Source organism: Arvicanthis niloticus, chromosome 15 (assembly GCF_011762505.2).
Source record: "Arvicanthis niloticus isolate mArvNil1 chromosome 15, mArvNil1.pat.X, whole genome shotgun sequence".
Lineage (NCBI taxonomy): Eukaryota > Metazoa > Chordata > Mammalia > Rodentia > Muridae > Arvicanthis > Arvicanthis niloticus.
The window spans coordinates 66,724,985-66,747,325 of NC_047672.1; the positions used below are offsets into that span (position 1 = coordinate 66,724,985).

At 35.9% G+C, this 22,341-nt stretch overlaps 1 protein-coding gene across 6 annotated transcripts in view; it reads left to right on the plus strand.

Annotated features, from left to right (window-relative positions):
- Nucleotides 1-22,341, plus strand: part of Cacna2d1 (calcium voltage-gated channel auxiliary subunit alpha2delta 1) — a 395,918-nt gene that overhangs the window by 87,778 nt on the left and 285,799 nt on the right. For all 6 annotated transcript variants that reach the window (XM_034518854.2, XM_034518855.2, XM_034518856.2 and 3 more), the window contains exon 3: nt 491-607. In XM_034518854.2, coding sequence (XP_034374745.1) covers nt 491-607 — 117 coding nt within the window. The remainder of the gene's footprint in view (nt 1-490; nt 608-22,341) is intronic.

Genomic DNA, 22,341 nt, shown 5'->3' on the forward strand with positions numbered 1-22,341 from the left:
ATCCTTCACAGCCAGAGTAGTGGGGAATGGGCTTCTCTCTATATGGTGACCATGATCTGTCTGGTATGACCCATCTTCTACGTTGTTCAAACATGCCTGTCTTTCTCGATGACTTCTCATGTACAGCTTTCTCTTTGTTCCCTAGGGTGGCCTCCTTTCTTAAAATGAAGGGGGTGACAGTTAATATCAAGTTTTGAAGTTCAGCTGATGGAAAAGCCTCAGCCCTGACAGTGTATATATGAGCACATGTTATGCTATAACTGGTGGCCTGACCTATTGTTTTTGCAAGCTAGCTGTCCTATAGAAAATTTACATTTATTTGTTCATATTTTTTTCTGGTATATGTCCAAACCTTAGAAGGATCATGATGAAGGTAAACACTGTAGATCTTTCTAATTATTTGGTTTTGGCTTTAGACGCTTCGTCGTGGGAATTTAGTATCTAAATAAACAGCTGTTTCTCTTCCTAATTATTTTTTTCTTTAACATAGATTTACGAAAAATACCAAGATTTGTATACTGTGGAGCCAAATAATGCACGCCAACTGGTTGAAATTGCAGCCAGAGACATTGAGAAACTTCTGAGCAACAGATCTAAAGCCCTGGTGGTGAGTTTAGATGGAGACTTCTCTTTGAGTTATTTCTCCTTTGCTATGTGTTATTTGTTTTTTGCTGTGTTTGAAGTTGTCACCTGATATACGATGTCCCCTTGGTAATTGAGTTCAGCTGATGAGATCATGGAATCAATGGAATCCCACATACACAGATGGGTTTCCTCTACCTGTTGCTTTATTTTTATTATATTACTTTTTAAATAATATATCAGAGGTATTGCTGATACATGAAATACCTATGTGAATTATTACATACTATAATCCACTGATCACATATTAATCTATACGAAAACATAACCTCATTATTATTACTAGCATATAAACTCTTGTACTCGCCTATCCCATGAGCCCACGTTCCTACCAAGGTGCTCAGTGTGCGAAATAATTGATTACTCACTTCTAACCTTTACCAAAAGTTTTCACACACACACGCACACGCACACGCACACGCACATGCACACGCACACACACGCAATACATATATATATATTTGCTTTGCTGCATAATGTTTAAATTTTTGCTGATTTTGAGTTATAGTAATATATCTTCCTATATGTAGCCTTCAGAGGTTTGTTTTATTAAAATCCACACTGTATCTATATGATTCATTGATGTTCATTTAATTTTAATTTATATATGATTCCAGTCCCACCTTATCCTAATATCACCTAGTAGTGGCCTGAAGTTGTGAATTGTTTGGAACCCTAACCAGTCCCTATAATTGTCCATGAGAGATTGGTTCAAAGACTCCCAATAGGCCCAGATTCACAGTCCTTTGTGATAGCATATTTCTATATAACCCGCAAACATCTTTCTGTGTTCTCTACGTAATCTCTAGATTAATTATAATTAATATATAAATATAATTAAATATAATTACTCTCTAGATTAATTATAGTACCTAAGACAATGCAAATGCTGCATGGGTGTTCTTTATATTGTATTGTTTAAGAAACAATGACAGGAAAACCATACTGCACATACATGTTCTGTACCAATCCAGTTTTTAAAAGTTACTACCTATCTGTGACAGGTTGAATTGGATGATTTTGAGTCTATTGATCTAATTATACTGTATTTTTAAAACAATGATCAAGTTTTAGTTATAAACTGACGTGAGATTAATAACAATCATCACTAATAAATTATAGTGAAGAAATAAAAGTTATCTCCAAAGACCTTGCTCAACTGTGTTCACCCATCTTGTGATGGTTTAGGTGATGCATGCCTTAGCAGTGAAATGCGGTGAATACAGTAGACATTATGCTATTGAAAAAGACTATATCATGTGAGACTTTCATGGCCATGTCTTAACTGAGATGGCTATTGCACTGAGTGACTTCACCCTGGCTCAACAGGAAGATTCATGTTCTGGGCAATATGAAGTGAGGTTTTACTATGGTACTCAGAATGGCAAGAAACTTAAAAGTTATAGATTGTTCATTTCTAGAATTTTACTGTTAATATGGTCATACCTATCTATGAACATAGGTAATGGACACCATGCAAAATAAAACAATAAATAATAAAGGAAGATGATATACATAGTTAGGGACTACTTGAAGAGCATCATACATTCAGTCCAGAATAGTAGAATTGCCAGACAAAAGTGAACTCAGAAAAGCATTTCATAAAAGTATGGTAGTTGTTTTCCACCAAAATGTTTGGTCAGCTTAGTTCTCTACTTGGTGTATCTAAGGTATTATTAGTTCATAAGCTGAACAGATGCAGCAATGTCAGAGTTCTTAATTATTTGCAATGAAATGGCTACAAAATGGGATATCCCTCTGCTAATTTCTGAAGGGGAGAAATGTTCAGTCACCTTTCCTTTAGTGCAATGAAATACCTATTCATATTGTTTGCACAGTTGTGTTCTTTAGTTGATTTAAAGGTGGTCCATTCTTGGTGCTATGTAAACTAGTTAACTTCAGTTTCCTTTCTGGCTCTTGAATTGTTTTTGTTGTGTATTTTGATAGATTCTTCATTTTAACAAAGTCAGCTTTATATTACTAATATTTCTGAGTGTTCTGTTAGAGAAATCCTCTGCTATTATTAAATCATATCTTAAGTTTTAAAAGATGATGAATTCTAATGATTCCCAGGTTTTGTTTTTCATATTCAAGTATTTAATACATTTGTAGAAATATTAGTATGTAATTTCTGGCTTCAATTTAAATTAACTTTTTTTGCTAGCTAATTTTCCCATGACCGTTTATTATGTAGATTTTTTTCTTCTGTTAATCCCTGATCACTGTGCTAAGCAGCTGGTAACCTAAGTCTTTTGCCATGCAATTCTTTTAAGAAGTATTTTAAGGCTACTCAAACCTTAATTTTTTTAATCCAAGCAATATATATGTTCAGTATGTAATTAATCTGAGAAATCTATACTGGGATTTTATGTTGATATTATTATTGATTAAAGAAACTTTGGGAAATGTTACCAACCATATCAACCAGTCATATTGTTATAATGGTTGGTCTTTCTATTTGTAAGCACACTCCACTCCCTGGCCACCACCAGTTTAGAGATCTTTTAGGTCATTATTATATGTTATTATTATTAATTATTATATTAATTATTATATATAATTATTATAATAATATATAATATATAATATAATATATAATAATTATATAATATATAATAATTATATAATAATTATATAATAATTATAATAATTATATAATATAATATAATAATATATATAATATATATAATTATATATATATAGTTGAAAAGTTATGAACATGCAAATAAGAGGTAGATAATGGAATTAATATTAATAATATTAATATATAATATTATTATATTATATGTGTGTCAAACACCACCACTTGCTCCTGTTAGATTTTCACACTGCTCTCTTGGCCCTCAAATTCTTATATACACTCTGAGACACTTACAAATGTTTTAATTATTGTTTTTTTTAAGGTATTCCAGGATCTTGTAGCAGGAACATCTATTGTTATATCTGGTTTATCAGATTGCTAGTTCAATATCTATTATAATTTTAAATATGTAGTAGTGGCTAGTCCACGGTAAGATAAACTTGCTTAGAGCATTGTTATCTTCAATTTACTTAAGACTAATATCATTGTAAAACATTTAGAGATGCAAATGTTTGTGACCTCTACTTTAATAGCATTAGGTTCTTTCTACTAATGTGCTTAAGATTCTGATTTATATATATATAAGATACTGTTGTATAAAACCATGCACATCACATCTTAATGGAACTGAAATAAGGGGCTGGCTTTAAAAGACTTTTTATATTTCTCATTTATCCTTGAGTTTAAAGACAACTGTCTTTATCTGCATACTGTGAGGGGATCAGTGGTGATCTCACCTGCATGGTGCAAGAGTGTAGAAGTCATACTGGTTAATTATTATAGAATTAGTTAGATCTTATGTCTGGGAGACAGGCTCATGTTTGTTTGCACACTGAGTTCTTTGTTTAACTTATTGACTCCACAAAAATAGAAAAGATTCTTTCATAGGGAAATATTTTGAAGCTAATTGAAGCACAGGTGCTAAGGTATGTTGTGAATGAATGCAAAATGGCATTATTAATTTAATTCTGCTTTTGCTGTAGGCTTATGTGAAGAGAGACATCTGGATTAAAGGAGCTTTAATTTTTCTGCTTGTTGTAGTCATATAATTTTATTCAAAACATAGTTGAAAAGTTATGAACATGCAAATAAGAGGTAGATAATGGAAGTTAATATCAGACTTTATCGTGTGTTTATAGTAAGTAGACTGATCTAATTACTTCTCACAGTAACACTATGGTGTAGATACTATTATTAATCTCACTTTTCAATACAAAAACTGGGTCTTCCAGAGCTCTTGAAATTTTGCCCAAGGAAATATATCTAATAAGTAATGTATGCAGTGCTTTCAGACTTTAATATGCACACGGATCACGTATGGTTCTGGTTAAAATGCAGATTTTTATTGAGTAGACCGAGCTGGGGATACATTTCTAATAAGCTTCCAGGTGGTGCCAATGTGTGCTTTCTGAAGCCCATTGGGCAGTCAGACAATGGAAGGGGGAATTTGGGTGTTTCCAACTCTATGAGCTGCTTTACGAACTGAACAAATTTATTGTTTCGCTGAAGAAGCGTGGAATAGGAAGGGAAAGGAAAACTAAATATGTGTTGAAGTTTTAGTTGTGTTTTTTATTTGGAAGAGGGGATATGAGTACTCTAAGGACATGTCCCAGTGCCAGACTTTTTTTGGATCAGTGCATTGTAGATATCCTGCCCTGATAATACACTATTTTAACCTTTAACACCCACATTGACAAATTCAGTCATCTTATTTTTTATGATTTATCTGTTTTACAGCTTTGTTTTTCTAAATTTTTTTTTTCAGAGGTACCTTAGAAACTGGATCAATATGATTGTCCTGAGAACACTGTTGGATTAATTCTAACACAATTTGGGTCTAATAATATTTATGAGTAAAAGTGAAACAATCATTTAATAATGCTATTCACATGCATGTCAGTATGAACCAGACTGAAATGTGTGCAAGTGTTAAGGAGCAATCCATGAGAGAAAGCTTCTTAACAAAACAATCTAGTGGTGTCTCCTGAGAGGTGGATGGAAAGGAAATCAGCCTTCTCTTTGTTCACCAGCAGCTGAATTAAGGGATCTGCTCAGTAAATGATTGTCTCTAGGCCTTTTGTGCAGGGAAAATAGGATCAAGGTTAGAATAAACAATTCTTTTCTTTTGACACTTTTCTAATTATGGCATATACTCTCTCCCTCTCGTTATCCCAGGAACTTTAATTAAAAAGGCTCCAATTCATTGTGAAGCTTTAAATACTGTAATTTGCTCTACTTCTTAATTTAACCTTGATAGTCAACTCAGGAGTTGAAAATGAAAACGAGGAAAATAATAAATAATTTAATTCACTATGAAATAGGTTTGCCCTTCTGTTTCAGGAAGGACTAGCTCATTTATCTAACCAAATAGTTTAGTTAGGATTCTTAAGGTGTTAGGCCAACAGATTTACATTTCTTACATGCTACTGTGTCACTTGTTCAGTGGAGATATAAACTACATTTCACTCCAGATAGGGCTTCAGCCACAGTCAGCTGAAGCAGTTCCATCCATGCCTAACTTGGTGAACCAGTTTGTTTGTGTTGCTTAAAGAGAGCATGGGTGACTCAGCATGCTGATCCACTGAACAGCACATCCCAGATTGGGTGCTGAGTCATGCAAGCTGTATCAGTACATGCAAACTGTACAGCTTGCTTGTCCTTCATTGAAGCTCCACTGAAGAATCTTATCTGTCCAGCAATTGTTCATTGCTTCTATGAAATACCACAAGAAAGAATCTACCTCATTGATAGGTTATGAGCCAACACAAGCCTGATTAAACTATATTAACGAACGGCTGCTCTCAGGAGGGCAAGTTAATTGGCCTCAAGGACCTAGGCCAGAGAGGTCACCATGGGTAGGGGGAAGAGAAAGAGTAAAAGGGTGTGCGCACTCTCAGAAAGAAGAAAAGGAGAAGAAGAGAAAGAGGAAGAAGAAGAAGAAAGCCAGAGAAAAAACCAAAATGTCTGGATTATCACTGAAGAGCCTCTGGGGGAAGGGTTGGACAATTCAAGGTTAGGGGCAGGGTTTGCCAGGTGGAGACTGAGGGATGCTGGGAGAACCAAGAGGCCAGGTGTGCTTTGATATGTAAAATATGCAACTCAATCTTTAGTCCAGGGTCTGAAACCAAACACTCAGCAATCTTTTTACATCCTTATGAATTGTCATAACTCTAACTTGTATCTCTGAGCCTTCCTCATCCCTCTTCATGATGGGATGTTGCAATCTGGAAGAAAGAGTGACACAAATCTCCACCCTTTGACTTAGCTTTTCCATTTTCTCTTTTTTTTTTTTCTTCCACAATGTTCCTTAATCCATTCAATATACAATATAGGTGTCTGACTAAAGTAGCCATAAGTGGGTTGCCATTGTGTATATTCCACTCATAGACTTATGACCTTCAGTTCCGCGTTGTATCATCTTATACCAGGGCTATACAGTCTTCCTTTCAATCTTATCTTTGGTTCTTTGGATCTCTTTTTGGATACTAATTGTGGCAAGATTTTCCTCTGGGGGACATGAACATATGTCTCTTCACCCAAAAAAGGACAGTCTAAAAGTACAATTCTACTTAAATCTAGCTTGCTAAATGACTTGATTTATTGTGGTTACTTACGAGAACATAGGTGAAGGGTTATTTATGGGAACATGGATAGAGATCACTGTGAAACCCAATATAGAATTACTGATGACATATTAAATATGCATCAAGCATCCTGCATGATTTGCAGGTAGTTTCACTGAAGGATCTACTTTTCTCTAGGAATCAATTACTGCTTATAACTAATAGAGACTTCTGAGTCTTATAACTTACTTAAGAATCCAAGTGAATTTTTTGTCAGTTTTACTTTCCTGTCAGAGAATGCCTCTATCCAGAGCCAGTAGGGTTTGTGAAAACATAGATGTTCACGTCTTCATCTAGGTGGCTTCAAAAACAGAAAAGATAATGCAAAAAAAAAAATCAATCCATACAAATTCGGAAGGATTACAAAGAGGAACTATGAGATACTTTAGTGTTGCAAAGATAGAAATGTACTGAATTTAGGTGAAAGATCTCACAGGCTTACTCTTGTGAGAGCATATTAAGGAGACTGTGTGCGAATGAAATGAGACAGTGGTGTTACATAATTGTCTAGGAGCAAATGATTGGCAAAGGGTTTGTCTAGATTTTTATGGAGACAGCAAAGGACAGTTGTGGGTTATGGATGAAGGTTCTTAATTGTTTTGAGAATGGAGGACAGAGAAGCATGCTCATATTTAGAGTAGAAGCTATCTATTAAACTAGAAAATAAGAGAATACAAGAGTGAATTTTTGAATGATTGTTACCAAAAAGCATGTGAGAGCAGGGTGATGGAATTTATCTTTGAGAAGATGCTGAGGTTTGACAGCTATGGGATACATTATTATCAAATCCAAATAAAGTCTGCAATGTGTGAAGGTGGAGGAGAAATTAAAAGTCATACTTCACGCACATGTAATTTCTTAATCAAGGAGAAGGCAATATAAATGCAAAATTTAGGTTTGCAGATGTTGAGAGCTTGGAACAAGAATTGAGAGAATGAAGTAAAAATGAAGATGGAAGGAGTCTGCCTGGCATAATTCAAATGAGTGAATGAGTAAAATAAAACATACTTTACTAACATTGTGAAAGGACAGAGGATACAGACGAAGTGGCATCCTAAGATGCATAGGGATTTCAGAGCAGCCTGAAAATCCTGTTTGTACATATATATGTGCATGTATATGTATTCTACATCTTGGTCCAAAATCTTTCCAAAGAGCTTAAACCTAGCCACACTCAAGAGACCAAGAGGAAAGTTTCTCTGGAAAAGAATGTGAAATATGGCTCATTAACATAAGGAAAAGGGCACTTTTGTTCAATTATGTTGTAGACTACTTAGCTAATTATCTCCAGGTCAATGATTTAAAAAATCCACTACTCATCATGCAAAGTTAAAATTACTTTTCCTCGTTTTTATTTGATACCTGCCTATGGATGTTAAAAGTGAAGTCCAAAGTTTTGGATTTCTCCTTAGTGACAGCAGTAGGAAAGGAGTCTGCTGAGCAAGAACCTAGGCAGACACACCACTCATGGGCTGGAGCTGTTCTGCAGCCCCATCTAACAAGGCAAAGGCAGCTCCTCTAGAGGGTGAAAAGACAGTGTCAGATAGGATCTGAGGGACTAGAGTGTAGCAGTTCAAAGTCTTCGATACCACCAAGCTGTTCATGAAAGCACCCCAAAAGAGGAATAGTCTGTGTTAAGCACCCACTAATTCCAGGGCATCAACACAGAAGTAGTAAAGAAAGATCCTACGATGGCCAGATTTCTCACAGTGACATTGCTGAAACTTCTCTTTCTGAGCTGGAGAGTAGACTCAGGGTGGCCCTGGAAGACACTCCAAGAATGAATATGAATGAACGATTGCTGAACTCCCTGGCTAACATTTCTCTCTTCAGAGCAGCACTGAGGTGGCAATTAGTTATTAAATGAACACTTATTGATTTGCTTGTTTATTATTTTAAGGGAAGAGCACTCACCACTCTAGACTTGTATAATCCTCCTGCTTCAGTTTCCAAAGTAGCTAGGAATTCAGGACCACTATGCCCACCTTCAATGAATTTTAAATCAGTTTTGGGTTCCGATTTTAAACCAAGATTACATATTTTAATTGAGTTAATGAGACTTCTTAGGAGTGCAACAGTTTTATATAATGGTGAGTTAAGTTATGTAACCTCTAAGATGTCATCTTATTCAAATGTGGTTAGTAGACAGGCTAAGGAAAAGATATTTAAGCAGATTTATTTCCATCACGGAAGAAGAGATTTTTAGAAGTTACTCTTACTATGGTGTTCTGTTTCTCTCTACGCAATCTTTGACTCTCTGTCTGTCTGTCTGTCTGTCTCTCTCTCTCTGTCTGTCTGTCTTTGTCTCTGTCTCTCTTTCTCGCTCTGCTCTCTGTATCGTGTGTGTGTGTGTGTTTTGCACATATGTTGTAATTTTTATAGAACCATTGCCTTTCTGGAGTACTCTTAGTAAAGAAAATAAATAAAAATTATATCTTCCCTTGGAACTATGTTGATTAAACTTTTCTACAGATTTAATATGAATTTTAGGGAAATAATTCTAGAGAAACTTCATTTTAAAGAAAGAAAGAGGGTAACAATGAATACTTACTGAGTAGCGTTCTGATCCACGGCCATTTCTAGGCTCCTTTGATAGTCTTAACATTGTTTCTCCTCTGTAGACTAGGTTCACTTGTCTCTCCCGCTTCTAGATGAGACAGGAGCATTTCAGAGAAAAATCTGTAATTTCCCATCACTCCTGAGTTAGAAAACCATTCAAAATCAGCTGTGTGTCCCCACTGAGATCTTGCTGTTTCCTTATGTGGCCCTTTACTAGTTTAAGTCTTGTCAGATCAACTCATTTATTTTTCACAATGCATTGTGTAAAGCTAAAGCCGATTACATAGTTTCACCAAATCATTTATGAAACAAGAAGTTAAGATGTTAAGTCTTATATGTAGCTTACTTCACTGCTGGCCATATGTGCTATGTCAATTATGGCTGCCAAAATTTATTGGTTCTGTTAAATCAACGCACTCTGTCCAGGTAGCATGTAACCATTATGACCAAGAAAGTCAAACTAATAATGCCTCCACTGAACCCCATGGGACCATTGCATTTAAGTTTTGTGAAGTCAGCATTTTCATCTATTTTGTTTGGCCTCTGAATCCAGCAGCTACTTAGCCCCTGGTTTCGTTAGTTTCTTTAGCAAATCAAATATAGGTGTATTCTACAAATTTTCTAGGTAATAATTTCTGTGACAAAATGTTTATTTTTGAAGTTATATTTTTATAGCTGATGAAAGAGCTCTGTATGTTGTATTCCTGTTCCTTTGCTTTTTACTGATGTTTGTAATGAAAGTTCAGGGTGCAAACAATATGGTATCTGAGCAGTCTTGCTTTATATTCTGAATATGGTTATTATTGTGATTAGAATCCGTGACTATCTCCTGAAGGCCTCTGTCTTAAAGAGTTGGCTGCTAGCTACTGGGCTTTAGTGCAGTGATTAGATGCTCAAGCCTTTCTCTTTTTAATAAGTGATGAACCTAAACTGCACGTACTATTAAGTGTGTGTGTGTGTGTGGGAGGGGGGTGTTGGTTATTGCAAGAATAAGTGAATCACTGGGATAGGGCTGGGGATAACTTTGAAGGATGTATCTTATCTTGGGATGATGCTTCTTCTCAACTCTGTGCCTCCTGGCCTTCCTCAAGTGAGCAGCTTTGCTAAACCAAAAACTAAAAAACTAAAAAAGCTTCTTCGCCACAGCCTAAAAGCAACAGAGCCAGTCTACGCGGCTGAAACTTGAAATTAGGAAGCAAAATAAATTTTCCCTTAATCCATTGTCACCAATATTTACACTAGAAATAAACTGAGTTATTAAGATATCAAAACTACTTGAAAGTCCTTTGAAAAGCCTTGTGAAAATCCAAGAGATGGACATGTTTCCTTCTGTCATTAGAAGGCTAAATAAGGCCTAAAAGAGTTGCTTGCTAGCAATTGTATTCATTGTTTGATGGTGGACTGCTGTTCATTATCTTTTATATTATATTTATATTTATATTATTTATCCAGAGCTTCTTATACTTATATTTTGGTTTAGTAAAGTATATATTTGTTTGTTTGGGTTTTACTAAGTAGTTGGCAGTGTGGATTGATACAAATACATTAGGCAATACTTTTGGCCATTGAAATTAAGGAAATAATACCTTATAAATATTAAAATATAATAATATATTTATTATATTTATAATAAATATTATAAATAATAACAAGGAATTTTCACTAAATTGCCTATTTCTGAAGCAGATTCTGGCTCAAATGAAAAACACTTGCAGTTTGACTACCATTGTTTAAAACATGTTAAACGGAAAGCTTCAGATATATACTCCGTTCTCCCTATGAGGCCATAACCTTGGTTGCATCTTCATGGATTTTTAAATTTAAAGTAAGTATAATGGTAGGAAGTTGGTTTCAAACAGGAGAGCCCATGAAACACTTTGGAGCAGCATCGAGGCCCTCCCAATTACAGTATGGCTGAAACAGATTCAGATGCCTGGGAAGTGTGCCTCAAGTCTATCACGGTTAGTGTTCCACGTTTTACAACGTTCACTTCTGCTTAATATAGCAGAAAAGGATATTGGTGAGTGATTTTAAACAACACTTTCAGTTGTCAATTGCTCAGTGGTGGAGATAGAATCTCTTTCCACCATTACCGGAAGTGGTGTCAGTAAGTGGTTGTTGAACAAAGGCACTGTTGAAAAAGAGTAACTGCCAAAATCTTCCTTTTAGAAGGAGGTGACGGGCTGTGCAGCAGTTCCTTCCTAATAGCACGGAGCTATTAAAACCTACATCCAGTGCCCTTAGAGAGCTGCAAGCATGGGGACTCAAATTTGAGCCTACAAAGTCCGTGAAATCAAGAATGGGATGTGACAGACCATGCTTGCCATTCCAGAGATGGGGGACACAAAAACAGGTAGATTCCCATGACTTGTCCAGCCACCTGGCCTGATTAGAGAGAGTTCCGGACAAGTGACAACCATTCTCACAAACAAACAAGCAAAACAACAACAACAAAAAAGTGGGCAGTGCTTGGGGAACACACCCAAAGTTGTCTTCTAGACTTCACATGCATATTATGTATCTCTGAACAAGTGAACATGAAGACATGTGTACACACTCATCTAGATGTATGCATATACAGTAAAAAATAAAAGATGGAGGTGTGAGTTGTAGGGCTCACAGTATGGAGAACTTTGTGTGGTCAAGTATGAGGCCTTGATTTATACTAAGGAAAACAGAATGGTATCCGCAGAGACTCGGAGCAAAGATGGGCTTTCTGGGTGTGAGGCGACTCAGAAAGCCAGTCTCTGTGAGAAGAGCGGCAGGCTGGTTGGCATGCATGTAGGTGGTTAACAGTAGAACTGGATCAAGGTTTTGAAGTTCTTAACTACTTGGGCAGTGCTTGATCTCTTAGGATAGCTGCCAAATTTGGCCAGTTAAACGAAGGCAGCTTTGAGAAAGTATGATGACCTATGAGATACATGTGCTGATACTTGAAAGAGAAAACCAGATAGAGAGAAAAAAGCAAGCAACAACAAACTATTGATCATTCTATTCCCACCTTCACAGACTAGCAAACTCTCTCCAAAGAAACATCCAGATCTGAAAACGCTTGTTAATAGTGTTTGGTTGGAAAAAAATTATAGAAACAATGCTCACCCAAGGCTGCCCTCTGGGATTCTTATAATGAAATATTTAAGTAATTCTGTAACATCTCCCAACTCCAAAATAAGTATTGAACTTCAGCTAAGTAATATTGCTAACATTAAACGATATCTAACCACTCTCACTAGTGTTCTGATTCTTAAGGTTTGACTTTATTTTTATGTTAATGTTTTTCTCTTCCCAGTCACCTTTGATTATCCTTCTGAAAAATTACTCTAGCCTGACCTTCCTCTTGGAATTCGTTTTCTGAGAAATGTGCAGACAGGGACTTTTCATGGGATTCATGATACCACCTCATGGTATCACTAGATAGACAACTCTATACAGATATGTTCATTTAAACTTACACCACATAATACTTCCAAGCTTGTCAAATCAAAACATATATTTGTCAAAAAAAAAAAAAAAAAAAAAAAAAAAAAAAAACCTTTCATTTGCTTCCCTAAAATCCCTGGACACCATTAGTATTAGCATGATGGAACATTTTGATAATTTAATAAAGGAATGTTAGAATCATAAATCTTGCATTGAGGTGGGAATTCTGGGCCTTCTCCTTTTAAGCAAATGCATATGTAAGTCACCAAGGTAAGGGTGGCTATTCTCTTTCAAAACAGTATTAATGGCTAAGCTGTCACAGTTATAAAATCCAGCCATATCCTTGTGTAACTTAAACCAATGTTATTATCCCTCCATTGTGTGTTGACATTGGATAACATGCTTCCGGGTCATGATCCATCTTGTGACGTTTGTGTGTGAATGAGGGAGGGTGCTGAGCAAGCAGGAGCTGCCGCTGTCTTTGCTCTCTTGGCAAGCAATGTGGACTCTTAGCTGCTGACCAGTAATGATTGACAGACCTGTGTTAACTGCTTTATACACATTATTTTATTGATTCCCAGGAGGACCTTACGAGGTAGTGATGTGCTACTTTGTCTGAAGATTAGTCACAGTCCTTGTATGATCTGTGTAGGTTCCTGCTACACAATGACGCCCAAACCATGTGAATATTAAATGTCAAGTGATGGAAGTGTAAAGCCCAGGCTTCCCTATGCTTCAGTGTGCAGAATCTCTGGAACCTTCCTTTGGTAATGGCTGCTAGAAATTCTCACATATTGTTCTTTGGTTTCTTGAAGCACAGAGGTCAGAGTCAATCATTTTTACTTTTGATCATCATGATGATACAAGTATTTTTCAAGTTAATAATTATTCAATTGCAGATCTAGTTACAGAAAACCAGCTTAGTCTTTAAATGTTGTGTTTTAGATAAGTCCAGTATCTTTTAACAGTGTGTTTGTATGTAAGTAAGTGTATTTATATAGCACATGTTTTAAATAATAGAATGTAATAGAAGGGGTGGCAATGTCGGCTGGGGGTAGAAAACATTTCCACCATTCATTGCAGGGGAGGTTTGGTAAGAATATAAGGGAGTTCTATGCAGAGAAATGCGTGCTTTTATGTTGACTGACCGCCCTTTAGAATCTGTGTGTGTCTGTGCATGTGTGAGTGTGCATCTGTGCGTGTGTGTTGAGGGAGCTACCTATCAATATTTCATTGAGATTTTCATATAAATATATTTGAATATTTGAATAGCTTCTTAGTATTACATTATTTTATTACTTATTATGTGTTCTCCTACTGGTATTTAGGATGCTTATTTTTAAAATAATTCATACTAATATTGTTTATAGCCCATATGTGTGTGTGTCTGTACATATATATATGTGTGTGTGTGTGTGTGTGTGTGTATACATATACAGGCATTTACATACATACACACATATAGATTCATACATACATATTCATGTATATTTACATACATACTTGTGTGTATATGCATACATACATATGCATACATATGTAAGTACATGTATATATATTTTATGCATGCATATATATATATGCACATATGCACATTTATATGCATACACATATATAAATACATGTATATATGTGTATATATGGGCTATAAGCACTATTAATATCAACTGTATATGCATGTATAGATATCCATGTATATACACATATCTTTTGATTACTTTGTAAAAATTATATCTTGTAAGTCAAGTAATTGAGTCAGAAAGTAGTTGATGTATTTTTTTAAAGGAAATGGAACTCTTTACTTCTTCTATTAATTTCTTCTCTTCCTGTCTTGTTTGTATAAATACAGGACTATTGACTGGTTTGGATAGGAATGGCCTAGTTGCATTTGGCCTTGGATAATAAGGAAAAATGGGTTCTATAAAGAGAACCTAACTTTAAATGATGAATATATTTTTAATTGTCATAATAATGCCAACAACTAATCCTCATTTCTGTAGATTAATGCTGGTGTTGTTGACAAGATGATTAGTTCAAAATGAACAGACTGGCTGTGCCAAACATCTGTCCCCAAAATGTATTTACAAATCCCTTGTCCTTAGAGTTGCAGTGAGTGATGACAGATGTGGGTCCTGTGATCTATCCTGTGTGTACTATCTGTACAGGCAGCATAGAGCGCAGGGCCTTAGAGGCACAGGGCCTTCCAGCTGTGTGACCTACCGTCCTCAATGCTCTTATTCTGGAGCAACTGACACCCTTACCACCCAACTGGGAGCAAGAACCAAGTTTGTCTTGACAGCTGAGGCATTAGTCACAGACTTCTTCCCTGCTTAATTTATGCATTTAGTCCTTGGACTCCTCCTTCCTCAATTACAGCTTTTCCTGTAAATGCGGGTGGATTGTGAGACAGTCCCCACTGACTGTTGACACTGAGAAATTCTATGCCTGCTGATGTAAAGGGCCAGTAATAAATAATAATGACTCATTCGCTACCTAGAGCATTTAGAGAGAATTTATTGCCCTGTATATTATCGCCTAAGCCATTTTTATCCCAAGCACAGTGACATAATGTGGCCTTTTAAGCAGGAAAATAATTAAATAAATAATTTGCTCTGATGTGCATGTACTTGGAACATTTCTTTAGAATGTGGGTGTTCACGTGGCCTTTTTGCTGGTAGGTTCCTCTTACCAAGTTTCTCCCGTGCAGAACATGTTCATTGTCACTACAGTTTGTTGTATATAATATGCTCTACTCTTCAATCGGGCATTTCCAAACAACAGATCAGAACCATGTAGTTACATTTATTATTTGGGATGTCCTTGTTGGTTACTGTATTTTGACTCACTAATAATAGCCACTGATATGAAATGAATCCTCACAGTTTCAGCACAGTGACAACATTTTTCAGTTTAAATGACAAAATGTCAAAACATATCAAGGGCCTTATATAAGACCTCACTGTAGAAGAGTAATTAACACAAGAATAATTAATTGAATGTGGTTATCGTATACCAGACACTGTGCTAGGGACTTTATTTCTGTTTGGTTCTTCGATGTTTTCACCCATTTCCAGAACTGGCCTTTAAACTGTCCTTATGTCACAGTGATATGGAGTCCATTCTCTTCATTCTTCAGAGCATGGGTACTTACTTCTCAGACCCTCTGCTGAAAGCTTCCTGGACATGATTCTATCTGATGGATTGCTTCCAGCCTTGTTCCTCCCGCTTCTTTCTGCTTTCCACTCTTGCTCTTTGACTTCCTCTCCTTAGTACACGGTTCTGAGGACAAGATCCGGCAGTAGCGATAGACTTGTATTTAAAGCGTATCATCCACACTCACTTAATTCTAGGTTTGTAACTTGGTTTCCAATAAAATTATATATAATTTCGCATAAGATATGTAGTATAGAAGTAGCATTATCGCGTGTTCCTTTTTAAATGCAAAGTATGTAAGGAAAGAGAAGGACTAGAAGCGGAAGAAGAATCCGGCCGGAAGCAATGAGAAGGTGTTGGAGACTTCTTTCCTGTCTTAAGCATTCGCTGCAAAATGCTTAAGATGGACAAAGAGGTCATAAACCCATTGTTAAGAGTAGTAATTTCGACCTATATATAAAATATGAAGAGTGTCAGAGCACCTACTAGTCCTACACTACTGCAGCTGTTACTAATTATGGGTGTTCTGAGGAGCTCCTGTGTGGATGTTAAAGCTTATGCAGTAAGGACAAGATCATACAGATAATAGACACACATTAGAAAAAAAATTTTGTGTGTGTGTGTGTGTGTGTGTGTGTGCGCGCGCGCGCGCATACCTGCATATGTGCCCATGTCAAGGTATGCCTCTGGAGATTAGTAATATCTGCTGATTTATCTTCATGTCCCAGCTATTCATCCTTATAATGGCTGAGATCAGCAACTTTTTTGGTAGATGCACTTAACTAACAATTTTTAATTACAAACAGTGAGACTTCAGGCCATGTATATCGAGAAAGAGGAGTGATATTATGGATGTGGTACAGGTGAAGCCTGGAGCCAGATGGACTTATCCGTAATGTATCAAGAGCATGAGGAAAACTCTAGGATTTTAAGGTTTTGTTAAGTTTATAAGTATTTACCATATTCACAGTCATTCTTCGGCCCCGAATGCTTGTTCACTGGCACTCTATAATTCTGTGCCTGCTATCTTTTGAAATTGCTCTTTCTTTTATTTCTGTGCTGTCAAATGTCTGCCAGCCACAGGGCTAGGAACACGAGGGCTGCTAATGTTGCCCTGCTTCTGTGATCAAATCTCTCATCGAAATGGCAGTCTCTGGCCCTTAGCTGACACTTCACAGCAATTGCCCAATCACTGTTGGAAGCTAAATCAGCATATTAAGAAGCAGCAAGTGTCACCTAATGCCTGTCCTGAGAAAACTTCCTGAATGTTAGTTCCTGGCATGACCTCTGCTGCTCTTTTTGAGTATTTTCAGCGTGCCCACTGACTTACAAAACACCATTTCTCAGCTGCATGGAAGGCACAGGGAATAAATACTGGGAGGAGGACAGTTTAAAGACTTAAAAGCAGTTCCTGTCAAGGCAGACCATACTTTTCCTCTCAGCTGAATACTCGCAGGGGAATTATCCCAATGATCTGCCTGGGTTTTACTGCCACATAAGTAGGCGTCCATTACAGACAGAGCCAACAGTGTACATTTTTGCTCTGTTTGTGTGACAATAGTAATTTCCTACTTCTCTGTTTAGTGACAGCAAGTACAAAAGAAAGAAATGTTCGCATATTAAGAAGCAGTTCGTCTCAGAAGATTTCTGGGTAATCGTGGGAGCTTATGTAAACACAGACACGTGTGTAGATGTAGTACAGGCCAGTTTTCAGATGTTGGGTGGTATTCAGCAAGCATTAACCAATTAGACTGAGTTCTGCTAATATGTTCTAAGATTAGAGTGTTTAAGAGCATTTTTTAGTTCTAATCAGAGAAAAAATTTTATTAAGGAATGTTTATGACAATACTTGGTAATTAACAAAACTGTTTGAGTTATCAGTAATATATCCACAAATGCAAATAAACACTATTGTGTAAGATGGGTTGCTGAAGACCTAGCCATCCTCCTCAGTGGACAGAGTGTCTTACTCCTTCGTGCGCACTAATGCATTCATTTTCAGTTCTTAAATTAAGCAACTCCTGCGTAGCATCGTTTAAGGCAACATTTTTTTATTATGTGTTTTCTTCAGTAACTCATTGATTCTATTTAGAATTTGTAAGTATAGATTTTAAAAACATGTGTGTATCCTTTGGTAGGTATGGAATATATTATAGTTTTTATTCTGTAAATGTTCTTTTTTATACATGGAATCACCATGCAGCCCATGCCTCGAAAACAAACATGTGAAATAACCCACATGGTTAGTTTTATGTCTGCCTGACACAAGCTAAGTCATTGCGAAGAGGAAACCTCATTTGAGAAAAGGCCTGTAGACAAGTGTGTGGTGCATTATGGATGCTGATGTGGGGGTTGTGGCGCAGCTTGCTGTGGTTTTTGCTATGGCTTGGTTGGTGGTCTTGGATGCAATAAGAAAACAGACTGAGCAAGAAGTAAACCGCACTCTTCCATGGCCTCTGCATCAGTTCCTGCCACCTGGTTACTACCTGCAATTCCTGCCCTGAAATCCTGGATACTGGACTGCAAGCTGTGAGATGAAATAAACTCTTTCCAACCTAAGTTGGTTTTGGTCATGATGTTTTATCACTCAGTAGAAATGCCAACTAAGATAAACACCTACTCTATGACATTGATCCTAGAAATTAATTAAAACTTTCAGCTGAGTTTTTATAAACTATCATTTCTTAAAGTTTCTGAAATAAGAAAAACTCAAAGTACAATTTGATTAATTTTAATCTTTGTGGACATTGTGAATTTATACATTAAATTACCTATGTGATGAAATGCATGATTTTATCATGTATTCAGAAATTAATTTTCCCACACATTTATTGTTTTAGTAGGGGACATTTAATTTTGAATAAAGAAGTGAGTTTTCAAGTTCTTTTTTGTATTTTAACATTGACTGATCTCAGTGTTTATCATCTATTTATTATATATGCATATATATGTATATATGTACATATAAATTTATATATTCATCTATATATATGTATTATCTATCTTATCATCTATCTATATTATCTATCATCTATTTATCTGTTGTCTATCTATCTACCTATCTATCATCTGTATACCTTCCTACGTACTTACCATTTTTTTCTTGTTTTACTTTGTTTTGTTTTACACATTGTTTCATGTGGCCTATACTGGCCTTGAACTCCCGATCTTTCTATCTCCACTTTGCAAATTCTGTGATTATAGTGGTGTGCCATCACACCTGACTCTTGTCTTGTATTTTCAGTATATTTTTTTAATGTCGTTCCCTTAAGCAATATGCAGCTTTTAAATTTAAATCCAACGGGGTCATGATTTCCTAGGAGAATTCAGTCCGTCCACAGCTCAGGGCTGAACACTTGCCTTTATTCCTTCCAGCCTGCTGTTCAGCATGTATGTTGGCTGCACCTTTTTTTTGTTATTTTATAGTTATTTACTTTAAGTATAGGTTGATTGTATCTCAAAACTCCTAAGAGTTTCACTAGTTCTTGGAATTGAAGATTTTTCTAGACTACACCTGGATGAAGGCTGCTTCTCATCCTCCTATCTATAGCTATTCTTTCAGTTGGAACTTTTTCCATTTAAGGAATAAGTTTTTCAATGCACAGGCACACATACATGCACATGATTGTAGAATTCACTTTTCTTGGCTTTCTAAGAGCAGGACAATTCTAATCTTATAAAAGACTGAAGTCAACTTGGTGTAGGAGTAGAGACAACAGATCAGATGCAACTGTCTTCCTCTATTTTCTGTTGCTATAACAACATATCTAAGGCTCAGTAACTGATAAAGAGATCTATTTGGGTCATGATTTTGCTAGCTAAACCGTCTCAATGGCACAGTACTGGCATCTAGGCAAGACATCTTGCCTACATCAGAACTTGACAGAGGAACATAAAGCCCATACTTATTAATGGACTACTCCCTTAAAACCTAATCCAGTCACCAACACCCAAACCACTCAATAATAGCACTAATTTCCTCATGAGGACAAAACCAGGAGATGTAATTCCCTTCTACTTGGTGATCTTCTTAAAGATTTCACTTTACTACTGAAGCTCTGTGTCACAGGCTTCCAGTACACAATTCTCTGAGAGAAGAACTACACCCAGCCGTAGCACTCACTCTTCCTGGAACTTCCACATCCATACTTGCTGGATTTCTACAGAAGTTCCAGTAAATTCTGTGCTCCTCAAGGGAATTTGGTCACAGAGAGTTTTTTCCCCTTGGATCTTATTACAGGCTGTCTGTCTCTAAATTTACATTGTTGGGCCACTCTTGGGATGTAATGGTATTTGGAGAGTGTCTTTGAAGAGGCCATTAAATTATAATTTGGTGTTAGGGTAAGTCCTTCAACAAGATTGTTGTCCTTTAACACATAGATATGAATATAGTTTCCCAGAATGGAAGACTATGTGAAGATGCTGGGGCAAACCTAGGATAGAGTCCTTGAGAAAAATCAAAACTCTGATGACAACTTGACATTAAATCCTATTGCAGAATAGTGAAAAAAAAAAATCAAATCAGTGGAACTGGTGCCCCATGGTTTTAGCACACAATTGATTTAGTGGAAGTAAGTGACTTGACTGACTCTGATTGGCTGCTTGGTAAGAGGAGGCAAAGAGGGATAAGTAGAAGTAGAAGAAAGCATACTAAAGCCCCAGTTCCCAGAATTCTCTCCTAACAAGTTAGTTCACTCATAAATGAGCAAAGGAAACACGTTTTTCATCATTCATTCTAACCTTGTGAAAATAGTTGCCATATCAATATTTAGATTGACAGAGAACAATATAACCGTGTCCTGTTTTTCAATTACAAAAATGCATGCACATTATATTGTATAGTTTTAAAGTACCAAGTATCTACCCTTGTTACTGACCAGTCAGAAAGCTCTGCTTTAAGGTAAATGTAGCAAAACTAAATGTGAATATCTTTATTATTTTTGTAGGAAGATGTAAGTAGAATCATGTTTATTCATGTAAGTCTTTTCAGCATTGGTTACTCCCCATTATGATTATTAGAGATGTAATGTGCTTAAAAACGGAGGCTGAAGAAACAAGGCAAGTCCTTTTCTTTTTCCCTTTCACAATGGAAAATGATGAAAGTTGGTCAAACACAGGATAGTGAAGCCTTAACAGGAGCTGCATGTGCTGTTTGTAATCACATTGCTGCTTTAGTGATGGGTAGTGTTGTCTTATTCATTTCTGCCTCATATTCTAACATGCTTATAGCCACTAGTAGAGTAATTGGCCATGGTTAGAGTCAGGAGATAAGAGATGTTTCTTAAACTCAAAATTGCAGAATACTTATTTTCTTACCAAACTATGACAATGATTGAAGCTCAAATATTTTTGAAAGAAAAAGTTATATGCAATAGTTGGGCAAGATACTAATGCATTTATATTAATATCTACAAGGAGCTGTAAGGTTGTTTGTGTGGATTTGTAAGTTTAATTCCTGTTACATTAATTTTCCATTGGATATTGTTCATGTGTACTATGTTTTCTTGATGCTGACTACAGCAACAACTAAGAATACGGTTTTGCCAGAAGACTTTTACTGCTCAGAAGAATTAGATAAAAACAGATTTTTCTTTGGACTTCTTGGATTCCTTAATGACCAACACACACAACTAACTGGAAGAATAAATGCTTTTAGCATTTAGAACACAAGTATGATTCTTTTAATGTCTTTAAAATATTAATGAAGACAAATATAACTTTTTTCCTTCAATTTTCAACTGAACAAGTATATGCAGCAAATACAGAAAAATTGCTTGGGCAAAGAAAAGACTGACCTGTTCCTAATCCTTTGGGATTCACATACAAAAGAAAGCATACATCATTAAGATTGAAAAAGTAAATGCATTAAACATTGCTTATTCATTTTAATATTTTAGAAAGTTTTTTCTAGAGAATTGGTATATATAAACAAAAGTAAGGAAAGTAATGAATCTCTCTGTCTCTGTGTGTATGTAAAGCAATTAGTAAAAATCTTTGATACAATACACAGTATTTTAACTTTTTAAATGTGGCTAAGTGTGAGGTAATGTCTTGAAGTTAGAAAATATACAGGAAATGCAAAAATAAAAAAATTAATAAATAAAAATAAATAAGAAATAAGAAATAAATAAGAAAAATAAAAAAATAAGGAAAAAAAGAAAAATATAGTCTTGCATGTATACATTCATGCACCATACTAAAAATATACACATTTTAAGTATCACAGGTCTTTAGAGAGCATTCTCTGAAGCTCAGTTGAATCAAATTCCAACGATTGCTAAAATACTGCTAGTGGTAAACTGAGTTTAACCAGGTAATAGGGTTTGTAGCCTGAAAACCATTTCATGAATTTACCAGATTGGG